This window comes from Mesoplodon bidens (genome assembly GCF_964165515.1).
Source record: "Mesoplodon bidens genome assembly, chromosome: 2".
Lineage (NCBI taxonomy): Eukaryota > Metazoa > Chordata > Mammalia > Artiodactyla > Ziphiidae > Mesoplodon > Mesoplodon bidens.
In genome coordinates, this window is record NC_138177.1 from 5,896,095 (window position 1) to 5,916,875 (window position 20,781).

The 20,781-nt window shown below is 41.8% G+C and overlaps 1 protein-coding gene across 3 annotated transcripts in view; it reads left to right on the top strand.

Moving 5' to 3' along the window:
- ASPM (assembly factor for spindle microtubules) overlaps positions 1-20,781 on the top strand; it is a 58,637-nt gene continuing 37,856 nt past the window's right edge. Inside the window, exons 1-5 of one of the 3 annotated variants that reach the window (XM_081225684.1) lie at positions 1-531; positions 11,068-11,211; positions 11,367-12,858; positions 19,284-19,388; positions 19,791-19,937. In XM_081225684.1, the coding sequence (XP_081081810.1) occupies positions 235-531; positions 11,068-11,211; positions 11,367-12,858; positions 19,284-19,388; positions 19,791-19,937 (2,185 nt within the window). In that variant the 5' untranslated portion in view covers positions 1-234. The remainder of the gene's footprint in view (positions 532-11,067; positions 11,212-11,366; positions 12,859-19,283; positions 19,389-19,790; positions 19,938-20,781) is intronic. The other 2 variants (XM_081225683.1, XM_081225685.1) reach the window with 2 other exon arrangements.

Genomic DNA, 20,781 nt, shown 5'->3' on the forward strand with positions numbered 1-20,781 from the left:
GCGGGGCAGAGCGCTCCCATTGGTGGAGGCGGGAAGTTTAAACAGAGCAAATAACCTGCGCTGTTTGCTCCTGTTTCCAATTTGCGAGTCTGTGTGCCTGGCTTGTTTGCCGGGTCCCGGCGATCGCACGAGAAAGGAGGCGAATTCGCTCCAGTTCCCCCAGCTTCCCGAGAGGACACGGTGAGCGTTGCTGCAGGGGCGGCTCGGAGCAGCCCGTTGGGACCAGAGGCCGCCATGGCGACCAGGCGTCGGGGGCGCGACTGCTGGGAGCGGAGCCCCCCGGAACCGAGGCCGCGACCGGGGCCGCGGGGCCCCCGGACCGAGGAGGAAGCGGCCTCCCCGCCGGTCCTGTCCCTCAGCCACTTCTGCAGGTCGCCCTTCCTCTGCTTCGGGGACGTGCGCCTGGGAGCCTCGCGGACGCTGCCCCTGGCCCTGGACAACCCCAACGAGGAGGCGACCGCCGTGAGGCTGTCCCGTGGCCCGGCCGCCGAGTGCGGCTTCACCGTCTGGCCGAGCGCCTTCGTGCTGCAGGTAAGAGGGGAGTGGGCCCTCCGCGGTCTCCCCGCCGCGCTCCGGGAGGGGCCTCGGAACGAGCAGCAGCGGACCTGAGGCCTGGAGATAAAGCCACGTCCTTCCCTCTAACGCTGGGTGAGCCCTGGTCCCCGGGGCAGAGGAGCCGGGTCGGCGGGGACTGGGGCGGTGACAGCGCGTCCACGCGCCTGCGCGGAGCATCCTTAGAAGCCCTTTCCTAGCTTTCTGTTGCAGAGAAGCGTTTTTCATAGACTTCAGGCCTCGAGAAGACTTGCGGTTCTAGAGTAATGGATGGCACTTTTAAAATCAATATTCTTATCTTTCATCTGTCTCTCTATCCATACATCTATCCATCCAGACATCTGTCTGTATTTAAAACTGCCAGGGGTACTTTGGTTAGACCAGGGTTTTTTAATTGCTTTCCATCAGTCATCTTAAATATTCATTTTAGTTTCCATAGGGAAACTGATTCCACAGAGTCAGGGTAACTAATATTCCGGTGAGCTTTGTTTTGGCCAAACGTCTGTAGCAACAAAACCAAAAACACTTCCTCAGTGTTGTTTTAAACAAGTATGAACACTTTATTATTTTAATCTTTTTGTTTGTTTGTTTGCTGTAGTGTAGTTTTAACGGTGATTCAAATTTAATTTTATGACTGTTGTTTCAAGAATTTCCTGGGTAGCTTTTCTTCATTGCATTGGCCAGAGTAATGCTCCCATTCCTGTCCCCAAAATCTAGAGAATTTACTTTCTTATTTTGATTTCTGTGGTCTTTCCATTGATTAGAATCTCTGAAAAGGTGAAAAAAAAATTAGCTGAGGGAGTCTCACTCCTTATGTAAATAACCGCTTCCTAAGGCAGTGAGAAGAGGCTTTAATCTGAGGTCTGTTGACTTGTGCTAAGCAGAGGTTCAGCTACACTTAAGAACCTGCCCCTTCTCTCTAGTTTATAAATGTTTGCTTTTCTTTTCGTGAAAAGATATATACTTTTTTCTATCTACATAATGCTTCTACTTGTTCTTTTTTGTTTTGTGGAACGAAAGTTTTTGGTTTTTGTTTTTTTAGAATTACACTTTTTATACTGTAAAAGTTAACTGTTCTTATATTTTAAACCATCTGTTTATGATGTTTTATGGTCTCTGCTTTAAAACAAAACTTGTCTTTTATTAGCTGTTGATTTCGCTTAGCTTCAGGTCTGGGTGTGCTGATTCCACTCCACCCACCAAACCAATAAGATAATACATACAAACATAATGTTTACCTTTTACAAATTCTTTTAAACTCTGTTGCCTTATTTAATCCTTACATCAAACTAATGGAGTCCTTATCCACATTTGTAGATAAGTCAGCACTGTCAAAGGGTTTGTGTCCAATGGATCAGGGTAGGCAGCTCAGTTCACTCTTCTGAGTCTTCTGTGTCTCTGTTTTCTCATCTATTAGTTGGAAGTAATGCCAACTGCAGCTGTGCGTGGTGCTCAAATGAGAGAAAGCTTCAAGCAAAAGTCTGGACTCTGTGTCCTGAATAAATGTTCTCTTCCTAATTTTTAATGAGGAAATATGCTCAGAGGGTGGAAATATTTATGCATGGTTTTATTCTTAGCAATTGACAGAGCTGGGATTCCCATCCAGGTCTTATAATTTTAAATCCCATGCACTTTCCCTTATATTGATTTATAGACATGAGACATGGTTCCTCCCTAAAGACATATGTTAGGAGTTTGAGGGAAAAATTCTAAGAACAAGAAGAAGCTACATCAAACAGCTATCAAGGAGGTTGGGATGTTTTGAGGAGACAGGTGGTTCTCAAATTTAAGAATGCATCAGAATCACCTGGAGGGCTGGTTAAAATACTTTTGGGTCCCCACCTTCAGAGTTTCTGATTCCATATGTGTAGAATAAGACTAGAACTTGCATTTCTAAGAAGTTCCCAGGTGATGCCTCTGCTCCTGGTCCAGGGACCACATTTTGAAAAGCACTGTAGTAGAAAATAAATATTAGAACACCCCTTAACTAAAACACACCTCACAGCTTCAGTGAATTAGCGTGTCACGGTATGACTAAGCAGCACTTCTCTGAGATGCCTCAACCACTTGCATCAGATTTGTCTGGATTGCTTGTTAAATGAGGGAGATTTCTACTCACCACTCCACACTTACTAATGTGAATTTCTGGGGGTAAATACAGAAAACTCGATGTTAAACAAGGTCTTATGTACGCAGATGGCATCTAACGAACTACTAGGTAAAGTGTTATACTTGTCAAAGAATGACAGAAATTCACAATTAGTATAAAAATAGGTCTACAATAGGCCTAATAATGAGTGAGAGCCAGAAGACTGTCATTTGGATATTTTTGTAGAGCAGATTTATTGGGGTCAATCCAAGGAAAACTTTTTAATGTTATTTTCAGTTCCTTTTAATCTCCTAGTCATTCTTTTTAAAACTTCAATAATACTGGTGTGTTAGAATCTGCATAGGACTGCTGTAATTTAGGGGGTTTGTCATTTGGGTCTGAGTCTTCATAATGACATTCAGTTAAAATCACCAGCCATCCTACTGAATGGGATTAAGCTACGTGGTGTTTCCATCCTGACTGCATGTTACCTCAGTGGTGAGCTTTAAAAAAACCACCGGTACCAGGACCCCGCTTCAGCATCACTCCTGGGGAGGACATAGACGAGAGTCGGGGCATTTTTACTTTTTACAAACCCCTCAAGTGATCTCTGTAACCAGGGTTATGAACAACTCAACTGGATGGTTTAACAGACTCATTGGTGCCAGTTCTGGAAATAGGAGCTTTTGTTCTGCAAACGAGTAGAGGCTAACATGAGGCTGCTTGCACTTCTTCAAGAAAATAAGCCACCCGTCTACTGTGCAATGAGTTTGATGCTAATTTGATGTGACTGGAAGACTTGCACTTATGGCCACAAGGGGGCGGGCCAGATCCATTTAATAACAAGGCAGCTTCAGTTGTCACTGGCTGCAACTACCATTTTCTGATTTGTCACTAATAAAAAGTTTGTAAACAAAGACCACCGAATCTTAGGACTAGATGGAATTATGAGAGATCATCTTGTTTATTGATTGGCAACATTTTTTTAATCTTCTCCCAAAGGAGGGAGATGTAGCCCACTTTTTTTATTGTAATTCTGACTTTCTGCTGTCTTTCAGAATCTAGATAAAATAGTAAGATTCTTATCTCAGACACATGGCAATGCTTCTGTTCAAAAAATTAACAGTGATGCATATCCAAGAATGCCATTACTGAAGGTAATATTTAAAAGAAAGTAGTATAACAGATCTGTTCCCTCATTTGTTTGAGTCACCTAAGAAATTTTTTTAAAGGTTGGAGTTGGGGGGCAGGGGAGACCAAATATTTACAAAAGGGAGAAAGTAAAATGCTTTATGTTTTATCTCAGTTTTTACACCTCTGAGGGTATTTGTCTCCATAAAAGGTGAAGTTTTGTAGCTAGGCTATCACTGCAGTCCAAAAAGCATGGATCAGTTATAAATCCCTTGACATATTTTTCAGAACTGACTCGCTCTCACTGTCTCAGTCTATGGATTGTTGCAGATTAACGAAGGGCTTCCTCATGGGCAGGTGGGGCATGGAAAAGGAAAAGGGGATGAGCGCTCTGAGCATCTTCTTCCCAATATGCTCTCCTTGTGAGTTAGCTGATTAACCTTTCACTTAAGGATAAAAAGACTAACACTTCATTTTGGTATGCCTTAAAGAAAATAAGCAAACGAACAAAACCAAGCCGAACCTCTGCAGCCACAACGTGTACACCTAAGTAATGCTGTTTACAATGTTCAAGTCTGTTAAAGAGATTACGTGTATACCATAGTCCTCTGCTGCTCTCTCCAACCTCATGTATCGCAGGTCATTTGCCTTCCCGCTAACATTAAGCCACACTGGTCCTCTATCTGTTTCTAGGGCTACACTAAGCAGTTTCTTGTTTCAGGGCTGTGTACATGCTGGCACGTTCTGCTGAACTGCTCCTCCCTGAGCTCTGTCTGTCCAGCTCGTTCTTATACTTTGTCTTAGCTTAAAAATTAGTATTATACTCTCTGATCACCCAGTTAGAGATTACAGATCCCTTCACTATGGCTCTCTCAAACCTTTTTTTTTAATTGATAACAGTATTGGGAGCTTGTATTTTTGTATTTATCTTTTCACTTAGATTTTGTAATTTCTTTTATTGAGAAGCATATAGTGTCCATGGGGCCAGAGACCATGTCTACTTTTCATTCATTCAATAATTTTGTCACTTAAATATTTAATGTATGCCTATCCTGTGTCAGGCACTATGTATGCTATTAGGCACTCAATAACTGTTTGTTAAATAACAGTAACTCTTTAGAAGGGAAACCCCCTTTAAAATTTTTCTGTATATAATTTGAGAAGCAAGTAGTAAGAGTTCACACTCTTGAATTTATCCTAAACAGATAATTTCATTTGAAGCTCAATAAGAACAAAATTTGATAGATATGCCCATTAAGTAAGTTGTACAGGAAAACCTTGGAGATATTGTGGGTTCAGTTTCAGACCACTGCAATAGAGTGAAAATCACAGTAAAGCGAGTCACAAGAATGTTTTGGTTTCCCAGTGCATATAAAAGTTATGTTTACACTATACTGTAATTGTTAAGTGTACAATAGCATCATGTCTAAAAAGACAATATACATATCTTAAGTTAAGAAGACTACTACTAAAAGATGCTAACAATCTGAGCCTTCAGCAAACTGTAATCATTTTGCTCATGGAAGGTTTGCCTTGATGCTGATGCTGCTGACTGATCAGGGTGGTGAAGGGTGGGGTCGCCATGGCAATTTCTTCAAGCAAGACAACAGTGAAGTTTGCTGCATTGATTGACTCTTCCTTTCATGAAGAATTTCTCTGTAGCCGATGATGCTGTTTGATAGCATTTTAACCACAGTAGAACGTCTTTCAAAATTAAAGTCAATCCTCTCAAACCCTGCCTTGTTTTAGCAACTAAGTTTATGTAATATTCTAAATCCTTTGTTGTCATTTCAGTAATCTTCACAGCATCTTCACCAGGAGTAGATTCTACCTCTAGAAACCACTCTCTTTGTTCATCCATAAGAAGGAATTTCTCATCCATTCAAGTTTTATCATGAAATTGCAGCAGTTCAGTCACATCTGCAAGCACCACTTTTAAGTCTGTTGTCCGAGTCCAAGCTCGTACTACTCACCACACAACAGGACAATAAATCTAGAGACAAGTTGTTAGCGCAAGGAGTAGTGACTTTATTTGGAAAGCCAGCTGATCAAGAAGATGGTAGACTAGTATTCCAAAGAACCATCTTACCTGAGTTAGAATTCAAGCTTCATTTATATTAAAAGAGGAGGGTCTATTGTTAGTTGTTGCAAACTTCTTGGTGCCAGAATCCTTAGCTCTTGCAGCTATCCCTGTAGGTCAGGTCATGATGTTCCTATAAACCTCCAACAAGACAAATGTTATTCTCTGTTCTGCAACTTTTTAATCTCTATATGAATGGAAAAGTGTTATACCTTTAAAGGTCAGAGCCTTGAGAATGGGCTATCCTGTATATTTCAGGCTATAGGCAACATTCTTAACTTGTAGCAAAAGCAATAGAGTACAAAGTTTAAAGTAAAAGAAACAGATCTAATATGGAGTCAGATTTGTTCTTCCCTATTACAATTCTAGTTCTCTTGCTATTTCTACCATATCTTCAGTTACTTCCTTCACTGAAGTCTTGAAGGAAGTAACTGAAACCCTCAAAGTCATTCATGAAGATTAGAATCAACTTCTTCCAGACTCCTGTTAGTGTTGATATTTTGACGTCTTCTCATGAATCATGAATGTCCTTAATGGCATCCAGAATGGTGAATCCCTTTCAGAAAGTTTTCAGTTTACTTTTCCCAGATCCATCTGAGGAGTCACTATCTATGGCAACTATAGCCTTATGAAATGTTTTTCTTAATAAGATTTGAAAGTCGAAATTACTCCTTGATCTATGGGCTGCAGAATAGATGTTGTGCTAGCAGGCACGAAAATAACATTAATCTCACTGCTACCTCAGAGCTCTTGGGTGACCACGTGCATTGTCAGTGAGCAATAATATTTTGAAAGGAATTTAGTCTGTTTTTCTGAGCAGTGTGTCTCAACAGTGGGCTTGAAATATTGGTAAACCATGTTGTAAAGAGATGTGCCATCATCCAGATTTAGTTGTTCCATTTACAGAACACAGGCAGAGTAGATTCAGCATAATTCTTAAGGGCCGTAGGACTTTCAGAATAGTAAGCGAGCATTAGCTTCAACTTGAAGTCACCAGTTGCATTAGTCCCTAAGGAGAGAGTCAGCCTGTCCTTTGAAGCCAGGCATTGACTTTTCCTCTCCAGCTATGAAAGTCCTACATTGTGTCTTCATCCTATAGAAGGCTGTTTCCTCTACACTGAAAACCTGTTGTTGAGTGAAATCACCTTCATTAATTATCTTAGGAGTTCTCCTGGATAACTTGCTGCAGCTTCTACATCAGCACTTAGTGCTTCACCTTGCACTTTTAATGTTGTGAAGATGACTTCTTTGCTTAAACCTCATGAACCAAGCTCTGCCAGCTTCAAACTCTTCTACAGTTTCTTTAATTCTCTCAGCCTTCATAGAATTGCAGAGAGTTAGGATCTTAACCCTGGATGAGGCTTAGGCTTAAGGGAATGTTGTGGCTGGTTTGATCTTCTATCCGGACCATTAATACTTTCTCCATGTCAGCAATAAGGCTGTTTTGCTTTCTTATCATTCTTGTGTTCACTGGAGTAGCACTTTTAATTTCCTTTGTTAACCAAGAATTCCAAGAACTGGTTGAAATAAGGAGGTGTTTATTTGGGTTTGTTAGGACTCCAGCCCAGGAGACACAGATCCAAAAAGTAGTTGAATTGTGTTCCATCAGACTACAAAATGGGGAAAGCTTATTAAGGCAAAAAACAGGAAGGTGACATAAGTTGTTCATCAGGGATTAGGACTGGAGCTGGCAAGACGTAAGGGTGCTTGTTAAGCCAGGATTGGTTGGGGTCCAAAAGGGTTGCAGAGTTGCAAGGGGAAACCTTGAGACCATAATGTTGCAGCTGTCAGTTCTAGCAGATACTGTTTTGAGAACGGCTGGTAGTATTGATTTCAGAGAGACAGAAGTGAGCCGTGGCTTGAAGCGAGATCTTAGTCCCCTGCCCAGGAATTGAACCTGGGTAACCTGGATGAAAACCAGGAATCCTAGCTGCCAGACCACCAGGGGCCAGAGGCTAGAAGCAAAGTGGCCCTGGCTCTTACCCCCATTTGAAAGCGAGAATGTTTCAAGGAGGCCAAAACTGTAAAAACAGGTACAAAGCTTATTATTAGAGACACAGCACAACAAGTGGGAGAGCACACAGAGAAGCAGTTTGTTTATTTAAGACTGAAGCAAGGGCTTCCCTGGTGGCACAGTGGTTGAGAGTCCGCCTGCCGATGCAGGGGACACTGGTTCGTGCCCTGGTCTGGGAAGATCCCACATGCCGTGGAGCGGCTGGGCCCGTGAGCCATGGCCGCTGGGCCTGCACGTCTGGAGCCTGTGCTCCGCAACGGGAGAGGCCACAACAGTGAGAGGCCCGTGTACCGCAAAAAAAAAAAAAAAAAAAAAAGACTGAAGCAAGGCAGAAATACACACCTAGGGAGAAAGGGTGTGGGTGTCCTTCCTGATGAAGAGGAGCGCAGTGAAGAGGCGATTTAAACCCTTCATATAGGACAGTCCTTCCCGGTCTTTGTTTACCTTTGGCCAATTATCTCACTTCTTTTCCCACAAATGACCTGTTCTAGGACCCTCCCCAACATGCGTGTGCATCTTTTTTCCAAGACGGGTTCCATCACAGGGGCTGTGAGAGGCTTGGCATCACCTATTATGGGGTGGTGCCCCCTCCTTTTTGACCCCCAAGGAGTCAGGAGTGGTCATCTTATCTCGTTACTCCAGCAGAGCTCAGCTCCTGCCATTAACTTTGTCCTTGGAGTGTCCAGGGAGAATGGATTTTCCTCCGCTTGACAAACACCAGGTGTCCAGCCCAAGGGCCCATCTACCTCCTACCTCAGTATCCTTGAGTCTGATGCCTTTCAGGAAATTCAGGTCCTCACTGATGCAGGGATGTGTCTAAAACCACATCCACGATGGCCACCAGGTTCCATTTTGGATGCCTAAACAACAGTTGCTCCATTTTGAGTTTTAACTGATCTTAAACAGGCCATCACCTTTAAGAACGTTTCTTTTCATTCACAGCTGGACGCAGGAGGCCTAGCTTTCCTCCTGTCAACGCTTCCAACGTGCCTTCCTCACTCAGCTTAATCATTTCTAGCTTTTGATTTAAAGTGAGAAACATGTGACTCTTTCTTTCGCTTGAACACTTAGAGACCGTCGAAGGGGTGTTAATCGGCCTAATTTCAATGTTGTTGTGTCTCAGGGAACAGGGAGGCCGAGGGAGAGGGAGAGATGGGGGAACAGCTGGTCAGTGGAGCAGTCAGAACACACACAGCATTTCTCAGTGAAGTCTGCTGTCTTCTATGGGCTCGGTTCCTGGACCCCAAACTATTACAATACTAACATCAAAGATCACAGAGCACCAGAACAAATATTATAATGAAAAAGTTTGAAATATTGCAAGAATTACCAAAATGTGACACAGAGATACAAAGTGAGCAAATGCTGTGGGAAAAATGGCACCAATAGACTTGCTCAATGAGGGGTTGCCACAAACCTTCAATTTGTTAAAAAAAAAAAAATGCAATATCTATGAAGAAAAATAAATAAAAATAAAACAAGGTATGTCTGTATATGACAAAAAAAGATAGAACATTCACTGCCCTAGTGATTTCTATATGCGGAGCACACATCACAGAACCAGAAACATCCTAGCCTGGAACCAAAATAATCTAGCCTACCACAGATGTGCTGTTAAACATTAATTTAACAAAGTGATGAGTTGAAATTTAGTGAAATGAGACAAAGCCCATTGAAGCTCTAAATTCGGGGGATCTTCCAACCCTAACCTTTGCTTATAATCCCTCTTCCTTTTATTAGAGTTGTGTGAGTCTGATCTGACAAAGGATAACAGCAGGTGGGTTGAAGATGGTGTGTGTGGTCTCTGGGACTGAGATTTTTTCCAGTTTATCCATCTACTAAGGCCTTCAAAGCTCTGAAAGTGAGTCTCGGACACTCACCTAATTATTGATACTAAGTTGTTGAGAAGCTCAGGAATTCTGCAAGGCCAGACAAGGGGGAGGCTAGCCTTCACCAGAGTTTTTCTTGTGATTTTATTCTTGTTGTTTTTGCTGTAGCTGGTCACTTAACTGACTTAGCATAATTCAACAAGAAAGATACAAAGATATTCATTCAGTATCGTGAAACTGGAGTATGCTTCTACTGGGCTCATGGCCAAGCATAGGGAAGGGAATAAAAGACAGATATCAAAGTAAGGACTTTTATTATATGGCAGGCAAGCTTGGTACTAAAAACAGGCACCTATATAACTAAACTCTAGGAGTATAAGTTCTAAGAAGCCCAGGTACTGTGAAGAGGACAGGAGAATTGCTTTTTCTGTCCAGGGGAAAAGCTGTAAAGGTCTGACCTTCTCTGTGAGGCTGATACCAGTTCAGCTCTACCATTTCTTGTCTGTCAGGTTGTGTGATCGTGGGTCCTAATGTTGGTAGTTGGTCTACCATCTCTCCTCCCTTCTGGCATTACCGTAATACAACTTCTGCAGTAAAACTTCTATTTTAATTTGTCTAAATACATGCATACATACATACAAACAAACAAAACTTGTCTTTTTTTTCCCCCTGAAAAACAACAAAGACAGTTTGTTTTGTCATGTGACGGTTTTGCATTTGGCAAATTCCTGCCAGGCTGTAGGGTGTAGATGTTAAGGTTTAAACTCTGGACTCAGACTGCCTGGGTTCTAATTACTAGCAGTATGACTTTGGCAAAATACTTAAAGCTTTCTGGACCTTGATTACTTCATCTGTAAAACGTGCATCATCACAGTATCTGCTTCCTAGGGATGTGAGGATTTGACTAGTTATATTAGATACCTGAAACTATGCCTGGCAGGAAGTATTTAACCAATATCAATAATAATAATATGGACTTTAGAGAAGTGGAGAGCAAGGAATTTAGCTGATCATCTTTACATTTCTTTTTGAAAAAGTCTTTCTAATGTAAGGTCATTATATTTGAAATAGAAGTTCTGTACATATTCTAAAGAAGTGGAAAGATGTGATTAAATTTTTAAAAACCACTGAGTGATTATTATAATTTTATGTTGTTGTGAACGTTGTTATTACTAGTAACTTTTTTTCCTTATAATGAAATGAGATAGGATAGGAAAATATATTTGATTTCTAAATGTTGTTAGGGTATAGAGTGTTGGTGAGTAACAATTATTAATCGTCTACTGTATTCTAATATATTGCATATAATATATTTTGGTTATTATACATCACTACTGTTATAGTCATTTAAAATGTATTCTTTTGATAATAGCCTAAAGAAAAAATTGTTATTTCTATTACCTGGACACCGTTAAAAGGAGGCCGAGTAAGAGAGCTCGTGACATTTCTTGTAAATGATGTTCTGAAACACCAAGCTATATTGCTAGGAAATGCAGAAGAACCGAAAAAGAAAAAGGTACTAAGTTTTCATCATTCTGTAATTTACTCTAGGAAAATAATAATATGTAAAAATTATTTTGTTAACAGTCTTGAGGTAGCATACATAATTTTGCTTAAAGGTACTATTCAATAGTTATCAACTTAATCTGTATGTTTTGCTTATTTTTGCAGAGGAGTCTTTGGGATACCATTAATAAAAAGAAAGTATCAGCCTCTTCAGGTCATAACCAGAAGATTTCAAATATTCAAAATGTAAATAAAACATTTAATGTTTCCTCAAAATTTGACAGAGTTAGGAGCCCACTACAAGCATGTGAGAATCTGGCTACGAACGAAAGCTGTTCCCCAACAGAAAACAATTCTTTAACCCTTGAAGAAAATAAAATACCCGTATCACCTATCAGTCCCACTTTCCAAGAGTGCCATGGGGAGACCTGCTTGTCAGTTTCTGTCCGTCGATCTACTACCTACACATCCCTTCCTGCATCTGAAAATGGGGAGCTATTAAAAGTAGAAGGTGCCAACATTGTAAAAGATTTTCATTTTAATGAGGCAGTCATAACTGAAACTTCCTTTGACTCCATAAATAATCTCAATGGCCAAATTGAAGAGAACAGTAAACTTACTCTTACCCCAAACTATTCTTCAACGTTGAACATCACACAAAGCCAAGGAAATTTTCTAAGTCCGGATTCCTTTGTGAATAATAGCCGTGCAGCTAATAATGAACAAGAATTAGTGATGTGTCTTTCACCAGGCATGTGTGTGAAAGATAATTCAAGGCCTGTGATTTTGGAGTCAAAAAGTGTATGTGAAATTTATCGGACAATTTTAAGTCCAGATTCTTTCATAAATGATAATTATGGATTAAATCAGGATCTAGAATCAGAGTCAATTAATCCAATTCTATCCCCAAATCAATTTTTAAAAGATAATATGGCATACATATGTGTATCTCAGCAAACATGCAAATCGTCACCATTATCAAATGTAAATTCTCAGGCCTCACAACCTTCTCAGGATGAGAGGAAAAATGAAGTTTTACCTTGTATTCCTGAAAGTCAGGGTTCAGAATCTCCAAAAGCTACTTTTGAAGAATCCAAAGCTTTAGAAATGAAGTCAAATTGTTATACTTTTAAGAAACGGAACCAGCCTAAATTTTCTGCAGTTCAGGATATTTCTAGTCACAGCCATGATAAACCTCTTAAGAGACGCCCAATACTTTCTGCCACTGTTACTAAAAAAAAGTCCACTTGTGCCAGAGAAAACCAAACGGAGGCTAATAAACCGAAGGCAAAAAGATGTCTCAGTGCTGTAGTGGGTGAGTGTGAAAAAGAAACAGATGATCACAAAGAGAAAGATGATTTTCATTCTTTTCTTCCAGCTAGAGATTTAATACTGAGTAGACCTAAGAGTTGTAAAAATGTGATAACTCCTCCCTCAAAGGTAGCTTTAGTTGCTCGTAAAAGAAAGAGTGAGGGGAACACAGAAGATGCAAATTTGAAGGTTACAGTTACAGAATACACAGAAGTACAAGAAATCAAAAGGATCCATTATTCTCCTGTGGAGTCCAAAACATCAACTGTTAAAAACACAAAAATGATAACCTCCACCTCGAAACGTATTAGCAACAGAGAGAAATTAAAGCCGAAGAAGAAAACTGGTGAGTCTTGTTAATAAAATCTTTAATGAAAGTATAGCTATGCAGGGCATATTTTCTGTTTCTTTTGGTTTAGTAAATTGCTATCAATAAGCTTGCATTTACTTGTAATTTTCATTTACCAATTTGCATAGTGGAAGATGGAGCAAACGTAGTGCAGGGCTGAATTCTTCAATCACTGTGATCTCGTTCTTTTTTAAACTTATAACGTTTTGTTCATCGTGATTTTTCTGCATTAATTTTGATTTTTTAAAACTATTGCATTAAAATACTTGATGACTGAGTTTTTTGGCCCCCGCCTCAAGTGTTGTACTTTACGTGCCTCCCCTTAGTCCAGGCCCTGATGGGAGGACCCAGTGAATGCCTGGCCCCATCACACCACCTGGGGGGATGCCGAGGAGGCCTTTACACTCCCTGTGCTCCGGGGACATCATTCTGCTCAGCCTTTACTCGGCCGTTATTTAGGAATGAAGACAGGGCACCTGAGGAAAACCTCACCGTTCCTTCCCTAGTGCTCACAGCCGTACTACCACTGTCTGCTTTGAAAACCGTTAGGGCCAATCCCATCATGACCTTTTAACCCCAGTTCCCTCAGACGCCAGTCAAGGTCCCCACAGGAAGACAAACCACACAGGTTATCCAATGGGTAATTTAAAAGAGCTCTGGGACTCCTAGGAAATATCCCACCTCTGTATTTTATCTCATTTTTCTTTGCTCGCCGCCTGACTGGAACCATCGTCCACTCCTTCTCCGCAGCTCTTTACAGGGCCTGTGCCCTGTGGACTCACTGCCCTTAGCACCTGTCTTCTGGATACTCCCTCCTGCTCCCACGCTGAGCCTGGCCCTCCCCCGAGAACACTGCCCTCATGCCAACCTCTCCAGCCCTGGCTGTCTTCTCTCCTGCTCCTCTGGCCTTGAGTATCTTGGTGGGACAACGGACCGCCTGCCGTCCCATATCTGCTTCCAGACTATTGCTTCTCCTTCCTTAAAAAAAAAACGAAAAGAAAGCAAACAGCAACAAACAGCTTGAAGTTCGTTTTTCATACTCTCCCACCAGAGTTCTCCTCGTTACAGTGAGAGATAACTCGAGATTTTTACATTTGGCTCACGAGACCTTCTCCAAAACTACTACTTTACGATGATTCTTTATGATTTCAAGATCCTTGTAAGAGAGCCTTCCAATATCCTGGCTTGTGAGTTCCAGCCTACTTAGGCCACACTGTCCTAAAGGCATCTCCCTCGCTATGATCTCAGCATTTTCTCTAGAATCCCAACTAATCCAGCCCCATTTCCCCAGCCCTCACCTCATTATATCCTCACTTTCTTACTTATTCAGCTTGGATTCCGCAGTTCCTCATAATCCCTTTATTCACCTCTCTTACGTTCATTGTGCTTGTCTGGCAGATTCCAATCCCAGTCCAAGTCTGCCTGCTCTGTGCCTGAACCTTGCTGGTTGGTCTTCAAATTCCTGACCACTAACCGCTGTGAAGCCCGTAGCTCCTCTTGGCTCCATCTTCCTGGCTTACTGACTTCATCACTTTGCTGCAGCCTATCTCACCCCTCCCTTCTTCTCGAGCACCCCCTTCCTCCGCTCAGGATGGGTAACAGCAGTGAACATTTACTGACTGCATTCTCCGCGGCCCCGGTTGTAAGTGCTTTGCTCTTTCCTCCTCTCACACCTACCTACAGCAATCATACTGAGTAGATGTTGTCATGAATACATGTTTAAGATGAGGGAATGTACGCATCCAGAAGCTGAGTAATTTGCCTAAGGTCACGGGTAGGAAGTGGTCGGGCTGGGGCACCACCTGGGCAGGAGGGCTCTGGAGCTGGTGCCCTGCTCCTTCCCCAACCTGCTTCCTGCCTCACTGCGGGGAAACTTCCGCAGCATCCACCACCCCGCTGTGTTTTCATCCACGGCTCCCTTCCCTCATATTACAGCCTGAAAGGTCTGCATGCCCAGTGAGGCCGGGCTCTACCGGCACCAAAAGCCCCACGCCCTCTACACGGACGTTGCTTTAGCAGCTGCCTTCTGTCTCCCACATCTCCAGTGTTTTACCCCCTACTGGGTCATTTCTGGTTGACACACAGATGTGCCATTCTTACCTCCAACTCCTAAAGAAACAAAGACTTTTTACTGATACCACTTACTCGTTCAGGCCCTGGTCCTTTCTTCTGCTTTCTTTTAAGCAAAACTCTTTGAAAGAACCTAGGTATTCACTTTGTGATAGGTCACTGAGTTCTGTATACTTTTCCCGGTAAACATTGTGCTTGAATTAAAAGGTGCTTTCTAATGTAAAAAAAAAATCACTTTGAAGGTTGCTTATGTTAGCTGTTTCCAGTTCCTCTCCTATTTGCTGAAACCACTTCAACCAGATTTTGACGACTCTACTAAAACTTTTCCTGTCAAGGTCATGAACACACCCACACTTTGAGTCCAGTGGCTATTTCTCAGTCTTCATCTTGAACTATTAGGCAGACGGATGCTTTGAATCTCTTTCTTCTTGAAATGCTTTATCCTGCCATCCCCGCTTCCTCCTGGTTCTTTTCCCACGGCACTGGCTGCTTCTCCGGTTTCTCTGTGGATCACTCTGTGTCTCTCCAGCCTCTCAACCTTGGAGTACACGAAGACTTAGTCACTGAACCTTTTCCATACTTCCACTCATTCTCTTAATGATCTCAGGCCATCTCACAGCTTTCAATACTATCTGTACATGGAGGCCTCACAATTTTATATCTTTGGGATGGACCTCTAATCTGTAGACTTATTTATCCAACATCTAATATTTCTACTTGACTGGAAAATGAGCATCTTTAATTTGTCCAAAACCAGCCTTTGGCTATCCCCACTCCTGTGACACGTGTACCTGGTGTATCACTCCCGACACAGCACTTCTGTTATGACCTCCTCTCACTTCAGGCCCCAAACCTTGGGATTGTCCCTAAGTGTGTTTCTCTCCTACCCTTTCTCTATAAATGCACACAGTCTGCCTGATTCCAGATTCAGTCCATCGACAAATCCTATCTTCTGTTCCTTCCAAGTGTCAATGCATTCAGGGTTGGATCACTTCTCACCATTTCTGACGGCACCATCCGAGCCTGTCTGTGACACTGCAAGCCCCCTAACAGACCTTGCTTTCACCCTTGCCTTCTCTGGAGTCTATTTTCCACTGAGCAACCAGGGCGATACTTTTCAAATATTTGTTAAGTGGATTCTAACAGTGTCCGTTACTACACCCCTGATGACCTTTCATCTCACTGGAAGCCAAGTTCTTACAATGATGATGCACCAGGCCCTGGAAGCTCTGTGTTGCCCCAACCTCCTCCCAACCGCCGACGTTCCTCTCTGTCCTTCTTGCTTCTGTCACCCTGGCTTCCTTGGTATACTTGACCCTTCAATGTTCTCTTCCCTCAGGGTGTTTGCTGTTAATTGTCCCCGCTGTATAGAATGGCTTCCTTCTCTAAGTCCCTTATCTCAGCCTCCAAAGGGCCAGTAACTTGCCCAAGGTCACAGGATCTCCTAAAACAGAGCCACGGTTTAAACTCAGGTCTCCCTGTCTACAACGTACATGTTCCACCACATCTTTCTATCCTACTGTGATATGAGTAAGAGAGAGAGCGGGTAGACATGAGGTTTCTATTTTGGGCACCAACCAAGGATGACAGTTTTGGAGATCCACCAGCCTCAAACTTGTGATGTGCCAGTTAGCTCGAGGCACTTGGTGTCCAGTACGTGGCTTTACCTGCTTCCTGCCTCAGAACCTTCAGTGGCCCTCTGCCTTCACCAGATGATTTCCAAGCTCCTTATTCTGTCATTTAAGATTGTCTTCATGTGACCTCCCCGTATCCAGCCTGCCTTCTTATTATTCAACAACATTCTAGCCATGTTGCTGTTGCCATTCTGTCCAGGTATCCTCTTTTGTTGTTCTTCTTCTTAACATCTCTCATCGCACATAATTATAATAAAATTTCTTATTACGTGGGAGCTTTTCAGATTTGCTCTCATGACAACTTTCAAATACACAGCGCAGTCTTGTCCAGCCGCCCCACTGGACATCGCACCCCCAGGACTTACTTTATAACTGGAAGTTTGTAACTTTTTTTTTTTTTTTTTAGTTTTTTTAGGGGTTATTTATTTATTTTTTTAGTTTTTTTAGCTATTAATTTTTTTTTTTTTTAGTTTTTTTTAGTTTGTAACTTTTGACCCCCTCACCCATTTCACCACCACCTCCAGCCCCATCTCTGGCAGCCACCAATCTGTTCTCTGTATCTGTTTTTTTTTTTTTAAACAAGTTTATTTTCTTTTTTTAAAATTTTATTTATTTATTTTTGGCTGTGTTGGGTCTTCATTTCTGTGCAAGGGCTTTCTCTAGTTGCGGCGAGCGGGGGCCACTCTTCATCACGGTGCGAGGCCTCTCACTGTCGCGGCCTCTCTTGTTGCGGACCACAGGCTCCAGAAGCGCAGGCTCAGTAGTTGTGGCTCACGGGCCTAGTTGCTCTGCGGCATGTGGGACCTTCCCAGACCAGGGCTTGAATCCGTGTCCCCTGCATTGGCAGGCAGATTCTCAACCACTGTGCCACCAGGGAAGCCCTGTGAGTTTGTTTTTTGTTTTTGTGTTTCCATCAGATGCCACATGTAAGTGAGATCATATGGTATTTGTCTTTCTCTGACTTATTTCACTCAGCATAATGCCCTCAGGATCCATCCATGTTGTTGAAAATGGCAAGATTTCATTCTTTCTTATGGCTGATTAATATTTCATGGCATATGTATACAACATCGATGACCACTTAGGTTGTTTTCACCTTGGCTGTTGTAAATGATGCTGCTGTGAACATGTGTCTTTCCCAGGTAGTGTTTTCATTTCTTCAGAAAGTACCCAGGAGTGGAAGTACTGGATCATTTGGTAGTTCTGTTTTAAATTTTTTGATAAATCCCCATAATGTTTTCCATAGTGGCTGCACCAACAAGGGTTCCCTTTTTTCCACACCCTTCCAAACTTGTTATTTGTTGTCTTTTTAATACCAGCCATCTGACAGGTGTGAGGTGATTTGCTCAATGTGCTTTTGATTTGCCTTTCCCTGATGGTTAGTGATGTAAGCTAAGCATGTTTTCATGTATCTGTTAGCCATCTGTATGTTTTCTTTGGAAAAATGTCTATTCAGCTCTTCTGTCCATTTTTTAATTAATTGACTTCTTGTTTGTATTGAGCAGCAGTGCAAGCTGGTGTGAAACCTGCCTTTGAGGGAGTGAACTGCGTTCGGACAGGTTACTTATAGGGACCACCCACTATCTCACTCATCACCGGGGTGAGGCACGGGGACCCATCGGGGCTCTCATTCTCCATCACTTGCCTAGTCAGTTGACATTAAGCCTTGTTAGTTCTGCTGTGAAAATAACTTTTCTCTAATCTGTCTCCACTGCTTCCGTGTTCCTTTAAGTTCTCATCATAGCTAACTTAGGCCCCTGGGATAGCTTCCTTTGGGGTTCCATCTCTACTCTTGACTCCTTTCAGTCCATTGTCCATTCTGTCTTCTGAAATATATATGATGGTGTTCCTGCCTGGGCTTTAATCCTTCACTGGCCCACCAGGTACTTCTAACTGAATAATAGTGCAGGCTCTGGAGCTATACTGTCCAGCTCTGCCACCTACTAGCATGCGTGACTTTGACCAAGTGGCTTAGTTGCTCTAAGCTCCAGTATCCTGATTCCATAAAATGTAGAGAATAAAAGTGCACTTCTCATAGGTTTCTGGTGATGATTGCATGAGGTAACCTAAATTACAAGACTCTGATAGTGCCTGGCACAAAGTATTCAACTATTAGCTGTCACTGTTATTTTTAATAGTATTGAATTCTTTTCTTCCTCTTCTAACCTCTCTTTTGTCTTGTTTTTCTTATCTGTATTCTTGGCTCTGGGCACTTTGCAGTTCAGCGAAAGGCCCCCCATTCCTGGTGTGTCACGTCCACTGCAGGGTCAGCTCAGGGTCACCCCCGCCAGGAGGCTGTCCTGCTGTTTAGGTGACTTAGCTCTCCCTCCCCTTGTCCCATGACTCCTCATGTGTACTTCTTCCATAGTGTATTGTGATTCTTTCTACACTTCTGTACTAGACCGAGAACTTCCTGAGGGCCGGGACCACATCTTTCCATTCTGCATTCTCAGCATCTAGCACGGAGTCTGCTGTATATACACACACAGTGAACTGGTTGAATCTGAACCCTAGCTTCTGTAGACACAAAATATATTTTAGCTTCTGATCTGTAACTTCCAGACATAAGTTTTATTACCCGAGTTCATAACCTGGCACATAGTGTTTATTCAGCGTTTTCTAAACGGATATGATTTTGGAGAGCCCAAATCTTAACTTGACAACAGTTCATTCACAGAATTTATTTCATTTTTTAATTTCTGTTTTCTCATATTTTAGATTCTTTAGGACACAGAACTCCTAATTTTAAAACAAACAAAAAGACAAAACCCATTGTTCCTGTGGCACAATCTAATTTGACCTTCATAAAACCACTAAAAACAGGCAAGTGTTTAATATCTTTAAAGTCTATGAAAAACTGACATGGAATGAAGCATTAATTGCATTTCAAATGGAAATGAATTGATACTTTTTTGTCAAATAAAAGCTTTGAAAAATTGTTAAAGTGTGTATTCAAATAACAGGATATTTTCTCAGAGTTCAATGAAATTGACTCACTTTACTTGGGATTTTTAAAAAACCAGGAGGTACTGCCATACTTTTTCTCTTTTACTTTGACTACGTTTTATACCCAAAATGCTTTCAACTATTTCTAGCAAGTAGTAAAAAAGCAAACATTGTTCAGTGTTTTAAAGGTGGTTTTGCTGGTAAAAATGGTCTTTTGCTATAGATTGTATAATAATTTAAAGGAAAATTTCTTATGCCATAACCTAGTTGTATTCTTAGGTATTCCTAGACACCCAATGCCGTTTGCTGCAAAAAACATATTTTATGATGAACGCTGGAAGGAAAAGCAGGAACAGGGCTTTACTTGGTGGCTAAATTTTATATTAACTCCTGATGACTTCACTGTAAAAACAAATATTTCTGAAGGTAAACATTTAGTTAATGTTTAAATTAAATAATACTTTTAACAGGTAGTTGTTTTTTTTAATATTTAATTTTTTTACTTTTATTTTTTAAAAAAATTTTATTTATTTATTTTATATTTATTTTTGGCTGCATTGGGTCTTTGTTGCTGCGCATGGGCTTTCTCTAGTTGTGGCGAGCGGAGGCTACTCTTCATTGCAGTGCATGGGCTTCTCATTGTGGTGGCTTCTCTTGTTGTGGAGCACTGGCTCTAGGCACGCGGGCTTCAGTAGTTGCAGTACATGGGCTCAGTAGTTGTGGCCCACGGGCTTAGTTGCTCCGTGGCATGTGGGATCTTCCTGAACCAGGGCTCGAACCCGGGTCCCCTGCATTGGCGGGCAGATTCTTAACCACTGCGCCACCAGGGAAGTCCCTTAACAGGTAGTTTTTTAACGTGATTTTTCATTCTTTAGTTATACATGTTTATTGTATTGTAGTTAATGGCATGGCTCACTAGATCATTAACACAAATGCTCAAGATTGTGCGGGTGAGAATTTTGTGCTGAAAGTTCCGAACTTTACTTTTTCTTTTTGCTTTATCTTCCTGCTCCTCAGCCAGTTCGATTTCTAGCCTTGGCAGTGAATGGGTTTTATTTTAGTATAGATTCAATCTGCACTAACAGTGAGACATGGCTGCCTAGAAATCCAGTTCAGTCTTAGCTGCATTAATAAAGTGTAATGTCCTGGTGAATCAATTTAAGTCTTGTGTGGCCTGATTAGGGATGTTGTCTCCACTGTACCTTAGTTTAAGGAGTTTGTAGACAAGTATAAAATTATGAGGGCTCTGAAAACCAGTTGATTATGGGGA